The 23,830-nt window shown below is 37.1% G+C and overlaps 1 protein-coding gene across 1 annotated transcript in view; it reads left to right on the forward strand.

Moving 5' to 3' along the window:
• Malrd1 (MAM and LDL receptor class A domain containing 1) overlaps window positions 1-23,830 on the forward strand; it is a 463,630-nt gene that overhangs the window by 359,078 nt on the left and 80,722 nt on the right. Inside the window, exons 21-23 of the mRNA XM_050152697.1 lie at window positions 2,188-2,451; window positions 14,275-14,400; window positions 21,150-21,216. Coding sequence (XP_050008654.1) covers window positions 2,188-2,451; window positions 14,275-14,400; window positions 21,150-21,216 — 457 coding nt within the window. The remainder of the gene's footprint in view (window positions 1-2,187; window positions 2,452-14,274; window positions 14,401-21,149; window positions 21,217-23,830) is intronic.

The raw sequence follows: 23,830 nt of genomic DNA on the forward strand, positions 1-23,830 counted from the left end.
ATTATTGTATAATTATAATAGCTTATTTCAAAGCACTAGAAATCTGTGATTCTCCTTTTGAGAAACATCATAGCTTATGAACCGTGAGTTTTGTTGGGGTAATTCTTTTCTCTTTACCTGCCATTAGGACAATGTGATACCTTTGGCATATCATAGCTTGAAAACACCCTTAATTCATATAATAATATATAGTATCATGTCAAAATAAATCTCTCTCTTTGTGTGTGTTTGTGTGTGCATATAACTGTCTCTGTCTCTCTTTTTACTCTGTCACACACATACATGCACGCATGCCCACAAACATTTCTGAGTAATCTCCCTCTATTGCTTTCTTTAAACCTGTCTATTTTAATTGTACTCCATGAAATACAAAAAAAAAAAAACACTGTCAACATAGAATATACTATCTTCCTAAAGTAAGTTAAAACATTGGAAGAGCATGGCATACTCTCTTGTGAAATAGCTCTCTACTGTGATGCATTTTCAAGGAAACTCATTATAGTTAATTATTGATCTGACATGGTTTCTCTTCTGCTTACACTTTCCTTGAACCTCAAAGCCATTAGTTTAATTAACCTGACTAAGCAAATTTTCGACATAGTGAGACATGGAACAATGAGCTAGACCAGAATGCACTGTATCTACCTGCTTCTAAGACTGGATGTCTATATTCTGAGAACTTGCAGAGATTCAGAAAATAGAGATTTAAAGAGAGAATCTCTTAAAGCTTAACACTAATGTTGGCATTTATACTGACATCAGTATATATATATAATAATGTTTGTGTGGGATACATAACATATATACGTATATATAATGTAGTGTACACGTTGAAGAATTACAGCAAAAGCAAGTAGAATGCATAGAAATTTACTACACCCTCAACATAGGTTGGTGTTGAAAATTCAGTGTATTTTGACAAATGGATGATATAGAGAAGCTTCTATGCTGTGACATCCCCAATGTTCTGGCTCTCCCTTCCTTCTTCTCCGCCCACCTCTAGCACTCCCAGAACTCACTGTTTACACGGTCTTGCCTTTTTCTGAAATCCATGTCGTGGAAACTGTGCACTTAGGGTTTTCAATGTGTAAAAATGGAGCAGTTGTTACAACGTGAAATAAGAAATGCTAATTTAAATAATTGTATGATTCCATACATTATATTCCATAATTAATTTATTAAAATTTTTATTTTAGAAACATTTCCTAATAGTGAAAATTTCTTGAAATATGTATGCAAAATACTACACTCAGGTCTAAAGGTAAACAAAGTGTTTCTTACAGGAATCTTAATTTTATTTGAACACTGATAAATTTCATTTATCTCAAAAGCAGGGACAAGATATTCTGTACTAAAACACCAAATTTACATTAGGATAAAACAAGAGACTTAAAAGAAATATTGAGCTAACAGAGGAGTGCCTCCAGCTCAGAGCATACCTAGACTCCCACAGGAAATGAAACTTCATGTTCTTCCTGGATCAAAAATATCTCAGTAGAAAAGTTGAGAAGGAATTCAGAGGAGGTTTAATTTTGAACAAGAAATGTGTTGGTAGTTGGCTATGCTTTAGATCAGGGTCCCCAGGAGGCTAACTCAGGAGACATATTCCTGCTGAGATACTTCATTGGAGGAATCTCACAGGAAATTCTCCCCACAGATAAACAAAGGAAAGAAAACTGATTGTGAGAGGGTTTGACTGGGGTCCAGCTGAGTTCCTGTTTGACAGGTGACTTGTGACAATGCTGTGGCGAGCCCCTAAATTCATTAGCCCTTCAAGGCATCCAGCATAGGTCCACGTCGAGCCCCTAAATTCATTAGCCCTTCAAGGCATCCAGCATAGGTCCACTTGAGAGTTGTTTATTTCCTTTTGTCCCTCGGTTCCGCTGATCGAACTCAGCTCCGCAGGCTCAGCAGCAAGTATTCACTTCACACCTCTGTTGAGCCCTTTCACTATCTATCCCCAGAAATGCCCCCTTTAAAGACTGTAGCTTCTGAGAGTAGTTAAGGCATATTTTATCACATTTATATATTTTATACAATTACTATTTCATAATTAGAAGTTAATTTATTTAAGTTAGGAATTCTTTTATAATTATACAACAGTCAGGTATGCCCTGGGATGGTTCAATACAGGACATAGACAAAGAAAAAGTACCACATCATAGACACGCCTGCTCTCTTTTTCAGGTCCGGCCTTACCACAGCCATCATTGTGTGAAGAAGACCAGTTTGCTTGTTTCTACAGCACCCAGTGTGTCCCTGACGCAGAGAAGTGTGATGGACGGGAAGACTGTATAGATGGATCTGATGAAATAGATTGCTCTTCCAGCCCCTCTCCTCAACTCTGCAGTAATACCGAATTCCAGTGCTCGGAAAGCCAGTGTATCCCATCTCTCCTGCTTTGCGATGGAGTGGCTGACTGCCACTTTAATGAAGACGAATCCAGCTGCGGTGAGTGTTTTCACTAACTCAGTGTTCCAGGAAGAAATTCTGTTTAGAAATGATAGAGTTTGAAAGATGAAGTCAAGGTCTCCAGAATAGCCCATATCATCAATAACAGTATGTTTGTGTCTTATATAGCTAAACAAGCCATGTGGCTCTTGCTTTCCATTTCTGGAAAGGCTCAGTTTATGGTTACACTAACTTCTGTTAGCCTCTTCTTTTCCCATCCGTTTAACTCTAGCTCATTTTTCATTATGTTATCTTTTTAACACATTTTATAAATGTATTAAAGTATTGCAGTTATAATTTATTTTTATCTTAAATGTTAAGATATTTAGCCCAAATCAAGGCCTTTAGACAAAGAATTGATTATAACACACACACACACACACACACACACACACACACACACACACTGGTTTAGGCCTGGAAAATTATATTAGTAGGTTTCCTATCATTAAGAGTTCCTGGTGTTTTCCTACGACTTCTCAATGGCCCTTAGTGTTAGCTGTCCCTTCCTGTATTCCCTTCTTTACCCCACATCTTCTCTCACCCTCCCCATTTTGTACTTTTGCTTTGGTCTGCCCATTTCTTGATAACTGTGTATCATATTTCCCCTCAGGAGATTGTCTCTCTCCCTAGTCCCATTCTCTATACCTAACATCTGTGCTATCTCTACCTGCTTGCAAAGGAAAAAATAGCTTTCTTTAGTGGGTTCTCACTGGCTGTATTAGCCACATGTAATGGTATGTCCAATGACAAGTAATAGATGGCTAAAACAACATGAACTCAATGGTATTTGTAGATTTTTCACCTCATAATGCTTTGTTTTGTCTTGAAAACTTTTTATTTGATTATCATGGTTTAATATTTTGTGTTTTCATGCTTTTTGCTCTTGGTTGTTCATATTCATGTGTGTTTCTTGTGATTCCCTTTTTTAAATAATTCTGATTTGTCTGCTTGTTTTCTACAAAAAAGAGAATAAGTCATATAGTTGTGTGGATGAGGAGGTGGGGAAGATCTAGGTAGAGTTGGTGAAGGAGAAACCATGATCAGAGACATTGTATGAAAAAGATTTTCAATATAATAAAAGGGTATATTATGTTACAGACTAAAGATGCAGAATATCAAGGAGATATTTTAGTGTTGTTAATGGCATTTCCTCATCCATATAGCACAGTCAATAATACCGAACCTATCACACTAGAAGAATTTGAGCTAGGATATATAAACCCCAAACTCTGCTCTCAATATTCACCATTTTTGCTTTATGTATTCTCTTTTGGAGAGAAAGGGGAAAAATGTTAAGAAATAATTGCTTACAGCTAAAGGTGATTAGCCAGTCATGATAAGGTTCAAAAGCCACTAACATCCTACTTATTTTTTGTTTGGTTCTTTATTCTATTTATACATTATATTTTTTAAATTCCTAAAACATAAGAGCAGAACATAGTTTTTACATGAAAAAAGTCATTTTTGAATACAACCATATGAAGGAATCAAGGAATGAAGCAAGGGGGTTTAGTAATCAACTAGAAATCCAGAAATGTGATTATTGGGAAGGGGGGTAAAACAAATAAAAAGGTGGAAAACAGTCTCTGGGAATAATTTTTTTTTTTTTTGGTTTTTCGAGACAGGGTTTCTCTGTGGCTTTGGAGCCTGTCCTGGAACTAGCTCTGTAGACCAGGCTGGTCTCGAACTCACAGAGATCCGCCTGCCTCTGCCTCCCGACTGCTGGGATTAAAGGCGTGCGCCACCACCGCCTGGCTGGGAATAAAATGTTTAGACTTTCATTAGTAAAACTTTTTCTGCCTAAGAAAGTTTTTCTGCCTAAGACTTGAGGGTTGGTTATTCTGCTTCCTGTTGTTCCCTTGTTTTACACTGTGTGATTAAAAAGAAGGCAGGTTTCATAACACTGTGTTATTGGTGAAGGAGGCAAAGGGAGAAGATTCCAAATAAACATTGCCAAATGGTTTATTGCTGTTTCCATAAGAGCTCTAATACAATTTGACTAACAGAAACAATATTATATTCAATACAAGTCATCTGATGTCATTGGACATTTGACTTTAAGATAGAATACTAGTTAAAGAGAAGCTTAGAAGACTGCTGTGTCCTTATGATTTTTAGGATCCATTGGAAACTTAGCATCCAGGTATTTCCTTATTTGATGTTCTGTTCCCCAAGGGAATCAACATTAGGAGTGAAGGATAAAATGCTGCAACAATAAGTACAGGTGTGGTTAATGAACACAGTTCACCGAATATTTCAAGGCATTATACTTTATATCTAGGTTTTGCTATTCACTTGTAATGTTATTATTTAAATTATAGTTCAAACATTGATTCACATACCTTCAATAGAACCCTCATTGACACTACAACTTGTGCTAGGCATTGTGATGGTTAGTTTTATGTCAACTTAACAGAAGCTAAAGTAATCTGAGAGGAGAGAACGTCAATTTAAAAAAAAAAATTCTAGGACCAGGCAGTAGGCAAACCTGTAGGACACTTTCTTAATTAGCAATTGGTGGGGGAGGGCCTGATACATTGTGTGTGGTGCTATCCCTGGGCTGGTGGTCCTAGGTTCTATAGCAAAGCAGGCTAAGCAAGTTATCGGAAACAAGCCAATAAGAAGCACCCTTTCATGTCCTACATCAGCTCCTATCTCAAGGTTCCTGCCCTGTTTGAGTTCCTGTCTTCACTGCTTTGGATGACAAACTCTTACGTGGAACTGTGAGTGACATAAACCTTTCCTCCCCAAGTTACTTTTCATCATGGTGTTTCATCAACAGTAACACTAACTAAGACAGGCATCACTGATGCAGACAGATGCACTTTTCTCAGGGTTGCAGTATAGTTGCAAACTATACTGAAGAAGAAGATCAATAAGTAGAGGAATGTAATACTGTTTGATAGGGTAGGATGAACACACTGTGTTACAGAGCATGAGGCACTTCTCAGTGTGGTTTTACAGGCTATGCCAGGGCTGTGTAAGAGTGTTTGATCAATGTAGATCAGTATTGACCAGGCTGAAGGGAGAGAGAGAGTGGTTAGGTGTCACAGTTTCAATAGTCAGAGATGGATTAAAATGTGGTGTATGATAAAGATTATGAATGATTTATGATGTTATTATGAGATGAAGAAAAGAAAGGGATTCAGAATGGCTGAAGTTCCCTATTTGGGCATCAAGGCAGCTCATGTACCATGGTGACAGCTACGAAAATAGGGGACACAGGAGGTTCTCTGGGAAGATTATGACTTCATTTTTAGATGCTGTGTTTGTGAAAAACAAAAATAAATGTTCAGAATGTGTTTGGAAATGTATACACAGAAATTAAAAGAGAAACACAGACAAAGAAGGATTCTTAGCATCAGCATATGATAACTGATGTTGCAAGTATGGTTGAGAAAATAATAAAAATAGAGCGATATAAAATCTAAAGGAACACTTGAAGTGTAAATAAACAAGCAATAAATAAAAACAATCATTGGTTACATGAAAGCAGAAGGAGTGTTGTTGGGGTGGGCTTGAAGGGGCCTAACAACAAAGAGTGAGGCAAGAAAAGGGAGATGGGAGAAGGGAACAATTAATAACAAATATACATAAAAATGTTATAATGAAGTCCAGGCCTCGGACTAGAGATATGGCCTAGCAGTTAAGGGAGTATAATACTCTTACACAGAACCTGAGTTTGGTTCCTGGCACACACCTGCGGCAGCTCACAATATCCTCTAATTCCAGGTGCCCTCTTATGGCCATGATGGTCACCTGCGTTCACAAGTGCACAGAGCCACAGACACACATGAATATAGATTATTTAAAAGAGTATTCTAAGTATCCATTACTTTGTATGATAGCTTAAAAATTGTTTTAACAAAGCAAACATTGAAAACTACTGTGAAGACATGGTGGTAGAGGAGGGGCAGAAAACCCTCACTTCTGTCCTCTTAAGATCCAACTAGCTTTAAGAATTAGACTGTAAAATAGGTTAGCAGATGTAAGAACTTTTGCATGGCACAGATGCCCCCATGGAAACTAAAAACCAGAAGAAATAGTCGGCTCAGTGTTTATATACAGAAGCAAACACAAAATGACCAAGTGTAAAGATGGAGGTTGTTTCAAAGACCAGAGATATTTTGACAAGGTACAGTCCTGTTTTGCTTTCAACATCTTGTCCTCATAGTGGTCTTGCTTTGTGTTTCTATTATGGAGAGTGTCTTTCACATGGGACTTTTATCTAATGCTGTTAAGAAGCCGAGGTGATCTCCAAACTTCTGTTCTCCAAGTGCCTTTCCTTAAAAAAGTCAAGATGCAAGCGAGATAAATTTTAACCCACAGAATCAAAGGAGAGCAACAAAAGAGAATGATGAGCTTAAACATAGGTTGTGGTGTCCCTGGAGAAAGCCAATGGAAGTAGACCAAACTACAAATAAACCCACTGGTTCTGGAAAGCAGTCTTCTCCCTGGTATGTAGCTCTGGATTAATTCAATTCTGTATTTTATGTGCATTAGGAAGAACAGTCCTCGGCACCAAAACTAATTCTGGTGTTCTTACTTCCCTTTTTTAAATTTCTCACGAGCATCGCTTTCTCATAACTAGTGTGCTTTGATTTAGGCTTTATGAGTGACAGCTGAAGAGGAAACCCTGGTTTCAGGCTGCTGTCATGTGTAAAACATCAGTTATTCTTCTTGCTTCTAGGACATGGAAACCAGCAGTTTGTGGCTCTTTAGTCCTATCTCTATTTTCTGTCCCTATTTTAACGCAGGTCCTTGCTGGTGTCCATGCTGATCTTTTCTGTAAATACCTTTGTTGGTTCTTCTCTTCTGTTCCATGTAATGTTCCATGTCTGGAGTGTTTAGTATATGTGAAACTAGGACCTATGGCACCATTTTGCTGAAAAGCTTGCATAGTAGTTCAAAGAATCAGTTAGAAGTGATATCGATCTACATTTCTTTCTCTCCCTGCTCCTCTGAGTTTTAAGAATCCTAAACAGATGCATCTAAGACAGTATAGGTCATTCAGAGCTTTTTAAAATGTAATTTAGTTCTACAAAAACAGTTTCATTTTTATCTGATTTAATTAATGCAGTCATACACGTTATCTTTTGGAACACCTTAGTCAAACCCTTCTGTTAAAACTTTACAAAAGAATAGAGTGGGAAATTCCTTACACTAGAATAAAGATAATTAACTCACAGTCTATCCAAATTAAATTGTTAATTTTTGTGATCCAGGAATAAAGGTCAAATGGCACTTGAAAAGGTTTCGTTGCTGTATCACATAATGTCCCCTTCTGGAAGTACAATCAACAAAGAAGAATTATCCGAGGTGTTTCATCTAATTTACTTTTGAGATTCTTTTATTAAATCTTAATGTGAAGTTGGACCTGAAAAATGGTGTTTTTAAGTATATGTATCTCAATTGGCTGAATTGCTGGCTCTGAAAAAGTGAAGCAGTATTTCATTTCAACCAATCCTTCCTAAGGTGCTGCAATGTCAGCTCACACCAATATCTGTTATTGAGTTTCCAGTAAACGTGAGATGCTCTACTTAGCACGTACAGTAAAGAGCAGAGGGAAGAAGTTGTTTTAGATAAGAGAACGTAACTGAAATTGGAAGAAAATAGTAACACAACAGCCCAAAATAACAACAAACGGCATGTATGACAAAATGTAGTTGCCACACCAGCATCTGGAATATGCATCCAAGGCAGTATTGACAAAGAAAGCTTTCCAGAACATAATCCATGCTTAAAAATAGGAAGCTTCCTTATGAAGGAGCTACAAGAGGTGGTGAGTCCATGGCCAGACTGAGCTGTGTAGAAGCTGTGTAGAAAGACTGTCTCAAAAAAAAAAAAAAAAACAAAAAAAAAAAAAAACACCTGATTCTTTCCATGTAAACATATCTAAAACATGTTTTAAAATTTTAATTTACAATACAAACCTTTAGCTGCGTGGACCTAAAATCTTTAGACAGACAATCAATTACTGTAAGTTAAGGGATAGTTGATATGAGCCAAAAATTATCAAGGCTTGAACCATATGTAGAGATGGATAACAAAACGAAACACCCATGGGAGAGATAGAAAGAGTGTTCCAGTGGGTAAATCATTATATAACATACAATGGTAACTACATTTTACTTCAAATTAATTAAAACAGAAAATACAGTATTTTCTTCCTCCTTTAAAAGGCAGAGATGTTTATAAATAATGAGTATATGTGAATGTGTCTGCATCATTATCTGTATGTATAAATACATGCAGACAGTGTTTATAAGCATACTTATTTCAGTTTCTATGGATTTTATATGCTGTCACATTATAGTTAATGAAAATTCACAAATACCTTTTTAGAAGTAGACAACAAAAACAAATGTAGTTACTATTTATCAGAATTCATAAAGCAAAGGATATGTATTGAATATAGGAAATGACATAAATTATTGATTTTTCTATAACCGCTAGTATAAATACTTAGGCAATGAAGACATACTCCGGAATCAGTCCTAATAAGGCTATAAAGTTTATAGAAAATTGGGTTTCTAAATGTCTCATGAGAAGAATCTGTCTTTTGCCATACTCCTTTTCAAACATCATGCTTTAACATCTATGGGCATATTGATTCCAATCCATCATCATCTTAGAGATTGCCATTCTCTCTTACTAAAGTAATCGTAAGTAGCATAAATCATTTTGCATCTATAACCTCATTCACTCGGTAGGTACTATTTTAAAAACAAACAATACACAAATGGTTCATGAGAATGAATTTTTGAAAGTATAATTGTTGTAGAAGAACCCGAGTAAGGGACTGAGCATATAGCTCAGTGGAGGAGTGTACACTTCAGAATGTGCATTAGTTTATGGGATTCTGGGGTGCAGAAGAATGGGCTGGTAGAAGGAAAAGAGGAGGGGGCAGAGCAGAGGAACTCAGTATCTCTCTCTTTAACAATAGCTTATTAACTCTTTAATATTTCATAGTCTGTTATGAACCTGTTTACTATCTTCCACCAACTCTTCCCATAACCACCCTCTCCTCTACCTATACAACTTTGAGTTCTCTTCGTTATCACCCCCCTCCCCTTACAGTCCAGAAAGTGCAGTGTGTATTTCCCAACTAATCTCAGAGGTGTTCTTTTCCTTGGAGTGTGGCTGACCTCTCAGGGGATATATCATTAAAGAAAACTGATTTCTCCCTCTCTTAAATGCTGTCAAATGCCAGTCATGGTAGGATTCATGCTTACTCCTTCTCTCTATGATGTGATTTTATATAGCTTGAGTTTACACAGGTCATGTGCATGTGTTTAAATTGCTGTGATTTGTATATGCAACTCTCCTGTTGTGCCCCAGAACTCAGCAATTTTAACAACAAAGTTACACGTGGTCCATTAGAATAAAAACTACAAGACTCAGTGTATATTCAAATCTAGCTCTGACAGTGCAGATGCGCATTTTGTCCTTGAATTAAATCTAACAAGAACTCTTATGAAATGTCTTAACACTTTAATGTTCAGTGAAACTTTAAAATAAGTTAGTGCTGAAAGAATAATAATTTATTATGAGGACATTATGTACTTAGTCATACTCTTCCATACACTCTTCCCAGACGTCTATAAATGGATTTAGTTACCAATATTTTAATGTAGACTATACCAATGGTAACTATCATAAGAGCTAACTATTTCATACTGTATGTAATTCACACTGCCATTGCCAAGTACTAGTAATACTGACATCATAACTGACATACATAGCAGCCAATTATAAAAAATATTGATAAGGGATAATCTTAGGAAAGTTATTCATTTCACATCACCAAAAGTATCACTAACTTTCATGGGACACATCAGCTACTAGTGAGAAATATGTCAACTCCCTATATACCTGTCTGATTCTCAAGTTTCCGTATAACAGGGATGGGTCATATATACCTATGTAACAAACTTCTTTAACTTGCAGCCCAGTGTATGGCTGAGTTTGGATAATGGAGAGGATCAGCATAAATTCAACACACTGGACAGAAAGCATGGGTTTATCAGAATGATCACCTTTGCTTATTGAAACAGCATGTGTTTGCATATGTTTAGTATATGTGTTTCTTTATACACACATATATATTTCAATTGTTGCATAGTGTCCATATCTATTTATGTGCTATATATACTGTAACATTTCAGCACATGTACACAACATGCAAAGATCAGTTCATGTTATTTGGCAAATCTATCACTTGGGATATGTAGCACTTAGTACTGAGAACCTTTACACTCTGCTAGTAGTTATTCTAAAATAATCGTTGTCATCCCTAGTTATTCTACCATGCTGTAGAAGACCTGTCATTCTCCCCCATTCATCTGCTCACCACCCTCTCTTCCTCTCCCTGAGACCTTTACTTAATGTGTTCTTGAACTCCAGCTTCAGATAACTTCTGTAAACTCCCAGTCTCTGGCCAGTCCCACTGATACTAACTTTCACTGCTTTCTTGTGCATGCCATTTCTCTGAGAAACAGCTCCCGGTCACTTTATAGTCATGGCAAACAGTATCAGCAGACGACCTACTTTGGAGGGAGGCGAGTAGGTACTGACTGACGGAACAAATGCTGGAATCACAAAAGCTTCCTGAAATAGAGAGGCCTACTTTTGTTTTATCCTGCTGTGTAATTAAAAACATGTAAGCTAGACAAGGTGGAATGTTCCTACAATCCCAGTATTAAAGAGTCTAAGGCAGCAGGACCGTAAGTTCTAGGGTAGCCTAGGGCTCACAGCAAGACCCTCTTACCATATAGATTAACTGTATTTGTTTTTCCCGTTAGTTTTTGGGGAAAAATGATTCTTGATAAAATATATACCATTTAAGTTTATGAAAAAGATACATTTCATTGGCAGGGTAGCTCTTTATATGAATTATTTTTAAATATTGATCTCACCACAAATCCATGGAAGCTCTCTGATAGCTAAGAAGTTTGATTTTGTTAGCGTACAAGACCTTCAAATATCAACTGCTGTTGGCATTCCTATCTAAAATTGTTAAGACTTCAGAGTCTTTATTTTTGCAACACTTAAACTTATGCTAAGCACTAAAAACAAATAACCCCATCCATGAATTCTACATTCCATTTCAATGCCAGTGTTTTGAAAGACATGTTTGATCTTTTTGTGACATTTTAGTTGTTTCTAAAAGTGATTGTCTCTTAGAGTCCTGCTCTCTCACCCTCAGGAAATGTTCTCTCTGAGAAAGGAAGGAATCTCTGCTTTTCACACTGCAGAGTGTTCTGACAAGGTTCAACAAACACATTATTTTCATGACAATTTAGAGTTCTGTGAGTATAGTACCTCTAACCTATCCTTATATTCTGAAGTTGGGCCAACCTCTCCTTAGAAACCACAACAAGGAAGCCCTCTGTTTCCATTATGCTGCAATAATCCATTAGAGCCACATGAATTTTACATACTATGTTTTACTAAACTTAAACGTAGTGGTATTTCAATTTTGTTTTAATAAATAAAGCTTGCCTGAGGATCTGAGAGTAAAGCAGCTCCACAGATCAGCCTTACAAAGCAGGTAATGGCAACACACACCATTAATCCTAGTAGCTACATAGCTTGCCATAGAAACCGGGCAGTACATGCCTTTAATCCAGTGGTGCACACCTTTAGTTCTAGAACTAGGGAGTACTATAAAACAGAAGGAGACAGCTCTCAGATACAGTCTCATTCTGAGATTCCTGGAGGTAGGATTGCAATGTCGGACAGAGGTCAAGGCAAGAGCCAATGGCCTACTCCTTTGCTTTTTCTGATCTTCAAGCTGAACCCCAATTTCTCTCCCTGAGTTTTTACTAACCATGCATCACCTGGTTAGTATGATGTGATCTCTGGAAGAGTAGCAACCCCATAAGATCTGAGAATTGGCTGCTTCTTGGCTTTACAGTGTGTGGAGGCTATTCTCTGGGGAGGTGGGGCAGTGAGTGGGGAGCTGGTACCTATGAAGGCTCTAGCTTCCTAGAGGGGCTCATGTCCTTTAAAGGGTCCGGTCACAGATGTCTCTCTCAATTATCTACTATGGAAGTCACTTCCCATATCAGGTCTTAGCCCATGGCCCAGCAGGACATCCTTATAAGGGATGATTTCTGGTTGTCAACTCTCTCCCTTAAAGGGTGTGGGGTGCGGAGGTGAGGGGGGCTTCCCATGATGGAGGAGGCCTCTTGGGGACTGAGTTCTGGTATACAGTGATGAGTACTGATACTGGAGGGAAGCCTCTGCAAGCCAGGTGGAATTGGGCTGGAGCTAAACCTTCAGGGACATCAATCATCATCGGGACACATGCCGTTATTGAGCACCTACTCTTTTCAATGCAGGCTACATTTATTATGCTCTTTCCATGGCTATATATGTTGGCTTACTGTATATAGTTTACTTATATTAGTTATAGCCTATTTTTATTTAGACAAGAAGGGGAGTCAATGTAAGAGCCAGTGGCTGACTATTTTGCTTTGCTGACCTTCAGGTTGAACCCGAATTTCTCTCTATGAGCCTTACTAATTGTGTTTCAAGTCATAGTTGAATGTATATACACAGTGACCACTCACAGGTCTTAAATTTCTTTTTGGAAATTGAAGATCCAAAGAGATTTTAGTATTTATCACTTCTGGCAGAATCCAGAAGACAGGACCTTAACTCTGATCATGCAAACCCTAATCTTATCTTTCTTCTCCCCACACCCACTTCTCTCTCCATCCTCCATCCCTGCTCTTGCTTTCTCTTTCTCCCTTCCTCTCCCCCTCTTCCTCCTTTTTTTCTTCTCATAAGGACATTAATAGCATTTGATTAGGGTCTTAGCCTGATTGCTTCACTTAGCTGTAATATCCTTTATTCAAGTCTCTAACTAGAAACACAGTCCTGTTATGTATTAAGACCTCAGCATCAGTTCGTGGGGAACATAAAACTGAGTCCCTGACAATATTTGAGAAATTATTTCATCCATTTTTTTTTACTTTTTCTGAAAATCATAGGTTAATTTAAATTGTATTTAAAATGAAAAGTTTTCTCATGACATATGTGATGTACTCATGGGCTCACAGCAGCTGTGATTACCTGTACAATACCAGTACAAGATCAAGCCGGTCAAAAACGTGGCACAGATAGGGCAAATGATCTCTAGGACCCTCCCATTACTGAGAACTATTGATAGTTGATCATTGCTGGGAGAGGGAAAATCACTCTCTGAGAGGATTCTCACCCTCCAGTAGAAGTCCCACTCCCATAGGGGCAGCACTAAGGCAGACTTACTGGGGTTTTATTGTTCTGTTCTGTTTTTGTTTTTGAGATAGGGTTTCTCTGTAGCTTTGAAGCTAGTGGGTTTTTAAAAAGACTTGAAGTTGGGAGGGGCATATATCAGATGTGATATGGTTGAGGTGGATCAGAACTATGGACAGAATGTAATTATATTTCACTCTATATATGTAAGAAAATTTCAAGAATAAAGACTTTTTAAAAATTACTTTTTTATGTGTATGAGTGCTTTGGCTTCAAGTATATCTGTGTGCCACCTGCATGCTGTGTCTCCAGAGGCTAGACGAGAGTATCAGATCCCCAAACTTGAAGTTACAGACAGTTTGAACTGCATCCTCTGGAAGAGAAGCTAGAGCTTTTATAACTGTTGAGATATTTCTCTGCCCAGAATAAAGAAAAAAATATAGAGAAACTTTTCTAAAATAAAATATGAAAAATAAAGGGTAAGGCAGCAATCATTTCATTATTAGAAACTCATTCAAAACCAGATGTACTTGCTACCACTCCTCATCTTAACCACCAGCACTGTTTTCTGTTCAGCCAATCAGAGCTGCCCCAATGGAGCTTTGATGTGCAACTCATCAGGCATCTGTGTCCCATCTCACCAGCGCTGTGATGGTATGGCCCACTGTGATCACTTCCAACTCGATGAGTCCAGCTGCTCAGGTACTCCATTTTCTTTTGAACTTTCCTTTCAATATGAACAAGATTAACTAAATCTTTAGGAGATAAAATATTAAAAGTGGATTTTCTAAATAATAATAGACATGAATTTATGATATTGGTTTGGAGGCATGAAAATTATTGAAATCCTAGGTTTAAGTTTTTAAAAGAGTAATGGACTCTTTACTATTATATAAAGTGTCCACTAAATAATGAATACTAGAAAACAGGCAGATGGTTCAGGTGTCCAATGCCTATAGGAATAGTACTGCATTATCTTTATGAAACTACATGCATTTTTCTACTTTTTGATGAGAGTATCACATAATTTAATAATATATTTTTCTATAAGTAATTAAATCTTAGGTTTCTTTTGAAGCATTTTTTTATTTTTCTGAAACAGTTTTATGACCTTGGAGCATTCATACAGCATAAGAGCTGATAATATAAAACAGTTGTCCTATGTGTATAAATACTGCTCTAAAAATTCCTATAACTTATAAAATCCCATGGTATAGGCTATTTTTATCTTCTCTCCTGAGTGATCAAATTTTTATTTCATGTAGGGTATGTATAAAGTAATAGAGATCTAGAAGCAATATGATTCTGTTAAAATTAAATGATAATATGAATCAGCAATAAAATATATATTTGATCACATTTCTTAATAAGTTGGAAATATTTCATATCAGTTGTAGGCAAGAATATATTTTATGTCTTTAAAAACAACGCTTTTGTAGATTATCTTTGTATATTTTATATATTGGATTATATATTTGCATATGGGCCCAGATCTGGTGACTTATTCATTTGGTATTATACTCATTAAAACCAGAAGTAGGTAAATGAGCTTTTTGTGAACTACAACTGGTTCATGCTTACACCATATACTTCATAATTCCATGAATTAAAAATAAGGTCAGAGAAATGGAAGACTTGCCACTCAAACAGGGTGATAGACACCCCATTGATTTCAGTCAAGTACCCGTCACTCACAGTCCACTCACGGACTGCAGGTCACACTGACATATCTACTGGGTTAAAGTGACACAAAAGCTAGTGAAACCCTTGCCACAAATGAAATCCATATTTTGTGCTCTCTATTTACATTTTTATACTTTGGGTTCCTCTATTAAATATAAAGTTAACACTTGTGGATTTTTTTAAGTTGTCCATTTTGTTTTTCTTTTTTACTGATTTTATTGAGCTCTACATTTTTCTCTGCTTTCTCCCTTCCTCTCCCCTCCCCTTCAACCCTCTCCCATGGTCCACATGCTCTCAATTTACTCAGGAGATCTTGTCTTTTTCTATTTCTCATGTAGATTAGATCCATGTATGTCTCTCTTAGGGTCCTCATTGTGGTCTAGGTTCTCTGGGATTGTGATTTGTAGGCTGATTTTCTTTGCTTTATGTTGAAAGACTACTTATGAATGAGTACATATAATATTTGTTTTTCTGGGTCTGGGTTACCTCACTCAATATGATATTTTCCAGCTCCATCCATTCACCTGCAAATTTCAAGATGTCATTTTTTTCTGCTGTGTAGTACTCCATTGTGTAAATGTATCATATTTTCCTTATCCATTCTTCAATCAAGGGGCATATAGGTTGTTTTTAGGTTCTGTCTATGACAAACAATGTTGCTATCTTCCTAAATATAACCCCAGTAGAACAGATACAGAAAGAAACAATTAATAAATGGGACTTTGTGCAAATGAAAAGCTTCTATAAAACAAAGGACATGGTCAACAAGACAAAATGGCAGCCTACAGAACGGAAAAAAAAATCTTTACCAACCCCACATCAGACAGAGGACTGATCTCCAAAATATACAAAGAACTCAACAAATTGGTCATCAAAAGAACAAGTAATCCAATAAAAAATGGAGTAAGACCTCTACAGAGAACTCTCCTCAGACGAATCTAAAATGGCTGAAAGACACTTAAGGAAATGCTCAACATCCTTAGCCATCAGAGAAATACCAATCAAAACAATTCTGAGATTCCATCTTACACCTGTAAGAATGGCCAAGATCAAAAACACTGATGAGAACTTATGCTGTAGAGGATGTAGAGTAAAGAGAACACTCCTGCATTGCTGGTGCGAGTGTAAGCTGGTACAGTTCTTTGGATATTTTCTGACGATTTCTCAGAAAATTAGGAAACAACCTTTCTCAAGACCCAGAAATTCCACTTTTGGGTATATACCCAAAGGATGTTCAATCGTACCACAAGGACATGTGCTCAACACTTGTGTTTTAAAGAATGCCTTTAAAACAGACCCACAATACACATTTGCCAATGTATGCCACACATCTCTGCCATTTCAATTGACACTTCTATTAAGGTCAGCCTTAGATGGGTTTTTGGAGATCTATCCTTGCAGTGGCCAGTACTCCCCATAGTGGCCTCACAGCAGAGGGTGAGCATCTGTCTGTGCACACCTCAGGGTTTAAGTTAATCATTAAGAACATCAGACTCAGGCACAGTGAGAATATTTCAATGAATTTTGTCAGTTCCTGAGTCTCATCAGGAGGCCATAGCTTTTTCAGGTTTTGATTGCTTATGCAACAGAAAAAAATTATCAAGTTCCCTCCAACTGAAATTAAACTGGAAGTGATATTTCTAATTATGTACAGTGGTAGCAGTTTGGAAAATTTATGATAAAGTAATACTATAATTATGGTGATATTCCATTGCATAGAGAATTAGAAAATGGTATGAAAATATAAAATTGTAGGATAATACATCAAAAATGTAATATCATATGTAATGTATGATAATGACATAGCTTCATAAAGTTTCAGACAGTTTTAAACAAAACCAAAGCACTAAAAATTCCCAGCAAGGATCCTGGAGCCACTTTAAGTCTCTGAGACATAATAATCCCTCCTATAGCCCTTGCAGTGGGGCTTCAAAATATATCTATCTGTATATTTGTATCAAATATTTCGATAGAAAGATGATAGATAGATAGATGATAGATAGATAGATGATAGATAGATAGATAGATAGATAGATGATAGATAGATAGATAGATAGATAGATAGATAGATAGATAGATAAATCTTAGACAGGCATATCAATGATAGATATTTTAGATGAAAAATATGAACTTAAAATCCCAAACACACACAGGTCATAAGTGCCTGATCCCAGGTAACAGCTAAAATCAGAGTTTGTGCAGTTATCCATGTTTCCAGAAAAATTTAGTGCAGCAGATGACACATTCAAGCTTCTATTTTATTTAGGGAAGAAATAGTTACCTAGTTACATATTTAAGAGTGTGTCTGTGCTTGTGTGCATGCCTTTCTTTGTCCAAAGAATCCCACCAGAATGGGATTAAATATAAACTCTCCCACAAATGTTGTATCAGTGAGTTGTGTTGGCCTCCAGACACAGGATCATAATCACCAAGGCCAGAGGGTTAGGCTAGTGAGAGGTCACTGTAACCAAAGAACAAGGGGCCTTGTGAGCATTGTAATATTCTCTCATGGATTCTTCTATTATGTACTAGAAATAATGGTCTCCTTCATTCCTAACAAACCATATCCATCCCCTTTACCATTTCATTTAGTGCCCAAAATTGCTTTGAGAAGATTAAAAATGAAAATAGTCTGTATTTCAATTTAATGATCTGTTATGAATTTATAAAACCTTCACAGAAAAAAAAAACTACACTCTGAGAAAAACACCAGCATTGAAGCTAAAAAGCAAACTCAATCTATAAAGTACTTGTTTTCAAAGCCCAAAAAGAAAAGATTGACTCCCAGAAACCACACAAAAATAAGTAAATAAAATAAAAATTGAAAGCCTGCCATGCTGGTACCATCTCATCTAAGTCCTGGGGAAGCAGACAAGTGGGTACCTGGTTTTGTGAGTTCAAGGCCAGTTAGAGACATTATTTCAAGCAAACAAGTTCAACAACAAAGGAGCCATGGAAGATGACACTGTGGAAGAACACCTGACCTTATGCTTTACTCAGCATCCTTGTTCTCTCCCCATCAGTCCATTGGCTATGATAAAGAAGCATAGACCAGGTTCCTATAGCATCCTGCTGATGAGCAGCAAGGCTGCTTTATTCGTTGTGATCGTAGTGAACATGCATGACTCCAGAAGGAGGTGGGCGATGGTAGCCCTGTGGATTGTGATGCCTAACAGCATCACACTTGGCTGATGTTTTGGTTTTGGTTGTTTATTTGGTTTCACTTTTTGAGCTAGAACAAAATCATTACTTAAGAGACTCAAACTGTACTTAGGAGAAATAAGCAGGACATGTTTGTGTCTACTTGTGCCCTGCTGATTGCTGGGTTCCTTTACTGGAGCATCTGGTTTCTTGTTTTTTGGGGAAATTTTCTATCTATTCAGTTCAAGGAGGCGCATCACAGAAGGAAAGACGACTTTTCACTTTCCTTGTCCATTCTGCAGCTTCTAGATAGTTAAAATTACTAGGTGAGGGGAGCCAAGATGGGAAAGGCACTACTGGGAAAGCAAATTGTTGAGAGCTCTGGAAACCAAAATGACACTTGACACTAGATACTAAACACATGGTATTTTCAGACACCCCTCCCCCACACTTCTGACTTCTTTCTTAATGCTTTGGGAATGCTCAATGACTGTCTGGACAATCTTCCTCAAACCAATTGTCCCCCAGTGATCTACTTTAACCCACAGTGTCTGCATAAAATTTCTATTTCTTTATATTTCTTCATAAATAATCTTTTCTCTTCCCAAGTAAAAGTTAATTCTCTCTTTCCCTGACACACACCCCCTCTCTACATTAAACTTGGTTAACTCTTATTGGCATGCCTTTTTTGGCACAAATACCAATGGCCATAAAGAAAGCTCCACATTCAAATTTGTGAGTCTAAGCCTTATTTCATATTGCTCAGAGCTGCAGAGTTCAGTGCCATGGGGAATCATGGAGTACATCTCTTTGCATGTCCCTTAACCAACCCAACACAGAATCACCTTTCAATTTTCCTTCCCCATCAGTCATTCAACTATGTGAATGAAGCCACCAGCGTGTCAGTGGCCCAGTCAGAACCTGAAACGTCATTCTCTACTCTTCCAAATAATCATGAAACTATTTAAACTTCAGGCTCATAATTGCTAATAAATATGTACAGCTCTCACCCCTCTGTCTCACCTCTAGCCCCTTCCTTTAGGCGGCAACCATTTCTTCACAAAGGACTCTTAACTGGGTCAGTTTCTTTCTTGATTTTCCTTTTTACTGGACAGACTGCAGCCAGTCTATTCTTTTTCTAAGCATGAAGGCTCCCAAGCTCTTTCTTAAAGTCCTAGCTTCCATGAGTCTATATGCTTTTAATATAGACGCCTATATCTTTGACGCTTAAATTACCACAAATTCAGCCACGGTGAACTCTCCAGTCCCGACTATTGAAACACACTGAATTCATTTTGCAAGCCTAGCAGTCTCTATGTTTACCTTCACACAAGCACGTGATTGTCAACATAAGTGGGCGCCAAGTATAATGCACAGAGTATGCCCTGATTTACCTAAGGTCCCATCCTTGTTACCCTTCTCAATTATCAGTGACCTTCTCAGATGCTGCACTGTCTTGTACAGTGTTTTGATGCCTCACTACTCTGTTGCCTCTTCCTTAAGCTTGGAATATTAATGACAGCAGGCGCCATACCTGTATATCTTTATGAAGTCATCATGAGGGTGTTTCAAATACCCTCAACACAACCTGAGAAGGGTTCCCTTTTAACTTATGTTTACTAGAGAGGAAACACACAGAGAAGTTAACAACCTCCAATATTACACAGCTGCTTAGTTGATCTGAAATTCCAATTCAGAGAGCTGGTTCCGGTAACAAAAGCCTCACCAAAAGTGTCAAGTTGCCAGAACTGTTACTGATCACATTCTCAGGGCCTAGGTCAAAGTCAGACATTTCATAGGTAGCCAGTAAAAACATTGAATCATTGTATTAAACTTAAAAGTGATAGAGGTTTCCATCAAGTATTACAACTACAATAGCTCAAGCGGGGTAGTATAGAATCCTGAAAAAATAATGGCTGTGTTAAAGACAGATGGGAACTTCGGGGATCAGAAACACTAGCCAGCCATGGTGCATCAAGGAGATGCGGGGTCAGCACATCCAGCACAGAGAGCCAAAGGCACAAAGTGCTTCTGCAGGAGAAAGTGTGTGAAAATATATGGCTTAAGTGCTTTGAAATATTTAACCTGTAAGCAGACCATCTGAAAATGTCCGTTCTAAAGGTGAACTAGGGAGTGGCACTTGCAATGAAATATTAGTGCCTGCCTAAGTGGGACCACATGAACTGTGCCAGTATCAATCACAGACCAAAAGGCAGGTCATACATATGCACAGGAGTGCATGACCACCTATGCATGCTAACCTGCCATCATTCAGTGACTTCTGTGATACACACAAAAAATGATTCAGTAAACACAAACATCTAGTATTTCAAAAAACAAGCCCTTCAGATATCTAAGAAATAAATAGAGTGCGCCTAATCTAGGAGTAAACATCTTTTCCTTTAGTATGTCACTCAGGTACACAAAGGGCAAGAAGCATCTAGACCACCAGGAACCACTGGCCAAGTTAGGAGCAAGAAGTGTGCCTAGGAAGAATTCTTTGCTCTTAGAACTGAGAAGCCAGTTACCCTCAAATGAAGTTTAATGCAATATATAGTACAAACATATACCCCTTACTTATAAAATGTTTATTACCAACTGTCTCCTTCATGATGCTTCTTTTTCAGAGTGTCCTGTATATTATTGCAGAAATGGTGGCACTTGTGTGGTAGAGAATATTGGTCCCATGTGTAGGTGAGTTCTTAATTGTTATTTCATTGTGTTTAGCATTGTAGTCACATAGTTTACTTATTGGTCTTGAGGCTTGAGATAGTAGAATCATAAACCAATATATGATTAGCCAGGTAAAAATTGTGAATTATGAAGCTAATATACAAATTTCTGTGTGTGTAAGATAAAATAAAGTGACTATATTTCAAGAAACATTAGATGTTTGATATAGTTGTACATACTTTTAACATTTTCTAGCATGTGGGATTCAGCATTTCAAAACTGTGTATTATTACCACTTTTATGTTTATGTGGTTTTAAAAGATTTCTGTGTTTTTGAGTCTCATTCCGTAGAACAAGTTCATCTTGAACTTGCTGTACTCTGCTGCCTCAGCCTTACAAGGGCCAGATTTATTGCTGTGAGCCACCACACTTGGCTCAAATGATGTTTTTTCTGATACAGTTCTCCAATTTCATATACAGCTAGTTTCTGCAATTCCATTCTTTCTTTGTTATTTCAAATCCCATATTTGTGCATAAAAATAAAGGATAGAATTAGTTCATAAATAAGACTATCTTTTGACTTCTCAATGGATGTTTGTTAGAAGATTAAAAGTACAGATATGAGTCTATTTGCATACTTAGAGTAAAAATAAACAAAAATAGGCCTTGTGAGTTCTTCTGGGAATTACTCATATTGCATATCAAAGATTCTTGATTTTTTTCTCAGACTGTAGGGAATTGTGAAAAAAAGTTTCATAAACTCGAAATGAAGTGATGCATATTGCATTATATTTTTGTTTATGGATTTTTAATCTAGAAGAGAACTGCAAAATCTTTTGAAGGTTGATATTAGAATTATAATGAAACACACAAATACCCAGAAAATACCCATTATTATTTATTTAAATTCTTAAATCCTTTTGAGTTGGCACTCATATCTTAGATTAGGTAGATTGCTTCTCTTTCCATAGGAGGTTAGAAGGCTCTACCCTTCATTTTGCAGCTATTAGCTACTGAGAGATTCTAGAGACATTTAGTTGGGTACCCATTAGTGATCCACCAGGCTGCAGTGGATAGTTTCAAAGCCATGGTAACACAGACAATCCTGATTAAACTCATTGGGTTTCTATATAATAACAACAACAAAAGTCATGAATGTGGAAAGAGTGTGTATGTGTGTGTGTGTGTTGTGGGACAACAACAAATTAGAGGGAGATTAGTGGAGTGATCATAATTATCAGGATAAACATTATACATGTATGAAATTGTCAAAGAACAAAACAATATAAGCTCTAAAAACATACAAACAAATAAAAAACAATATAATACTCCAGTCAATGAGATAGCTCAGAGAGTACTATTTTGAGTACTTTGCAGCCTAGGACTGAGAACCTGAGTTCAAACCTGAACCCTCGGACCCACATGGTGAAAGGAAAGAATTGGCTTTCTGAGGTAGTCCTCTGGCCTCCACAGGCGTGCAGCAGCATGTGTGAGCCCACTCAGAAGCGTGTGCACACATTCTCCTCCCAACCTGCTCTGTGTGTGTATGTGTGTGTGTGTGTGTGTGTGTGTGTGAGAGAGAGAGAGAGAGAGAGAGAGAGAGAGAGAGAGAGAGAGAGAGAGAGAAAAACATAGATGAAACTGAATTTCAAGTGAGTTTCTTAAAGAGTTTGGTCTCAAGTCCATTATGTAATTGATTTCACATCTCAGGATTATACTTTTCCTCATTTAGCATGGAAATTTATCATAAACTGTTGTTTGATTCAGAGATGGGATACATATTATTGATCTCTAAGATTTCTCAAAGAAATTGAGAAGTCTGCCATATGATGTTTATCAGACATCAGCTAAGTGGATGATGTTATTTCATGTCAACTGTTTACAGTAAGGCCATTCGCAGTCTTGTCCTCTTCAACCCTGTTGAGCTGGAAAGCTCCCTGGCTTTAGATAGTCTCAGCTGAGCAAGCAAAAAGCTTTGCATTCTTGGCAACCTCCTCAAGTACTTAAATAAACTTTAGCAATTGAAATCCAGACGGAGAAGAACTAAATTTATTTCTCTCAAATGCAAAGCTCAAAGGTGGGGGACAAGATATGACAGAGAGCAGAAAGGCAGATGGAATTTCAGGAAGGAAATAGTTGGAGCAAAGTGTAATTATACTACTGCCAAGAGGTCCATATATTAATATACTGTTTGTAAATCAAATACCATTTTCAAAGAAAAACTTGAATAACAATGATTATGAGCAATTGCTCAGAATCACTGTTAACTGGTTTTTTTTATTTTTGACATTATAATATAGTTATATAATATTTTAATAATGTGGTCTCTACGTTCTTTGTGCCTAATACGTAGATTGTGCATAATCTAGTGAAAATAAAGTTTCTAATAGCAAGTCACTTGAGAACACTAAGGGCATCAGTGCATCCCAGACAGCAGAGGCCATGATCAAGTGAATGAGTGGGTATAGGAGAAAAGTAGGTAAAGAAAAGATTTAGGAGTGAGCATCTAATAAAATTGCTTTAGTGGAAACTAAGCAGAAAGAATATATTCTAAACTATGATATATAAATATATATGTATATATATATAAATTATAGTCAACTAAAACACAAAGAATACATTCAAGTCTATCGGT

Source organism: Alexandromys fortis, unplaced genomic scaffold (genome assembly GCF_014885135.2).
Source record: "Alexandromys fortis isolate MF-2015 unplaced genomic scaffold, M_Fortis_MF-2015_v1.1 scaffold_54, whole genome shotgun sequence".
NCBI classification, from domain to species: Eukaryota; Metazoa; Chordata; class Mammalia; order Rodentia; family Cricetidae; genus Alexandromys; species Alexandromys fortis.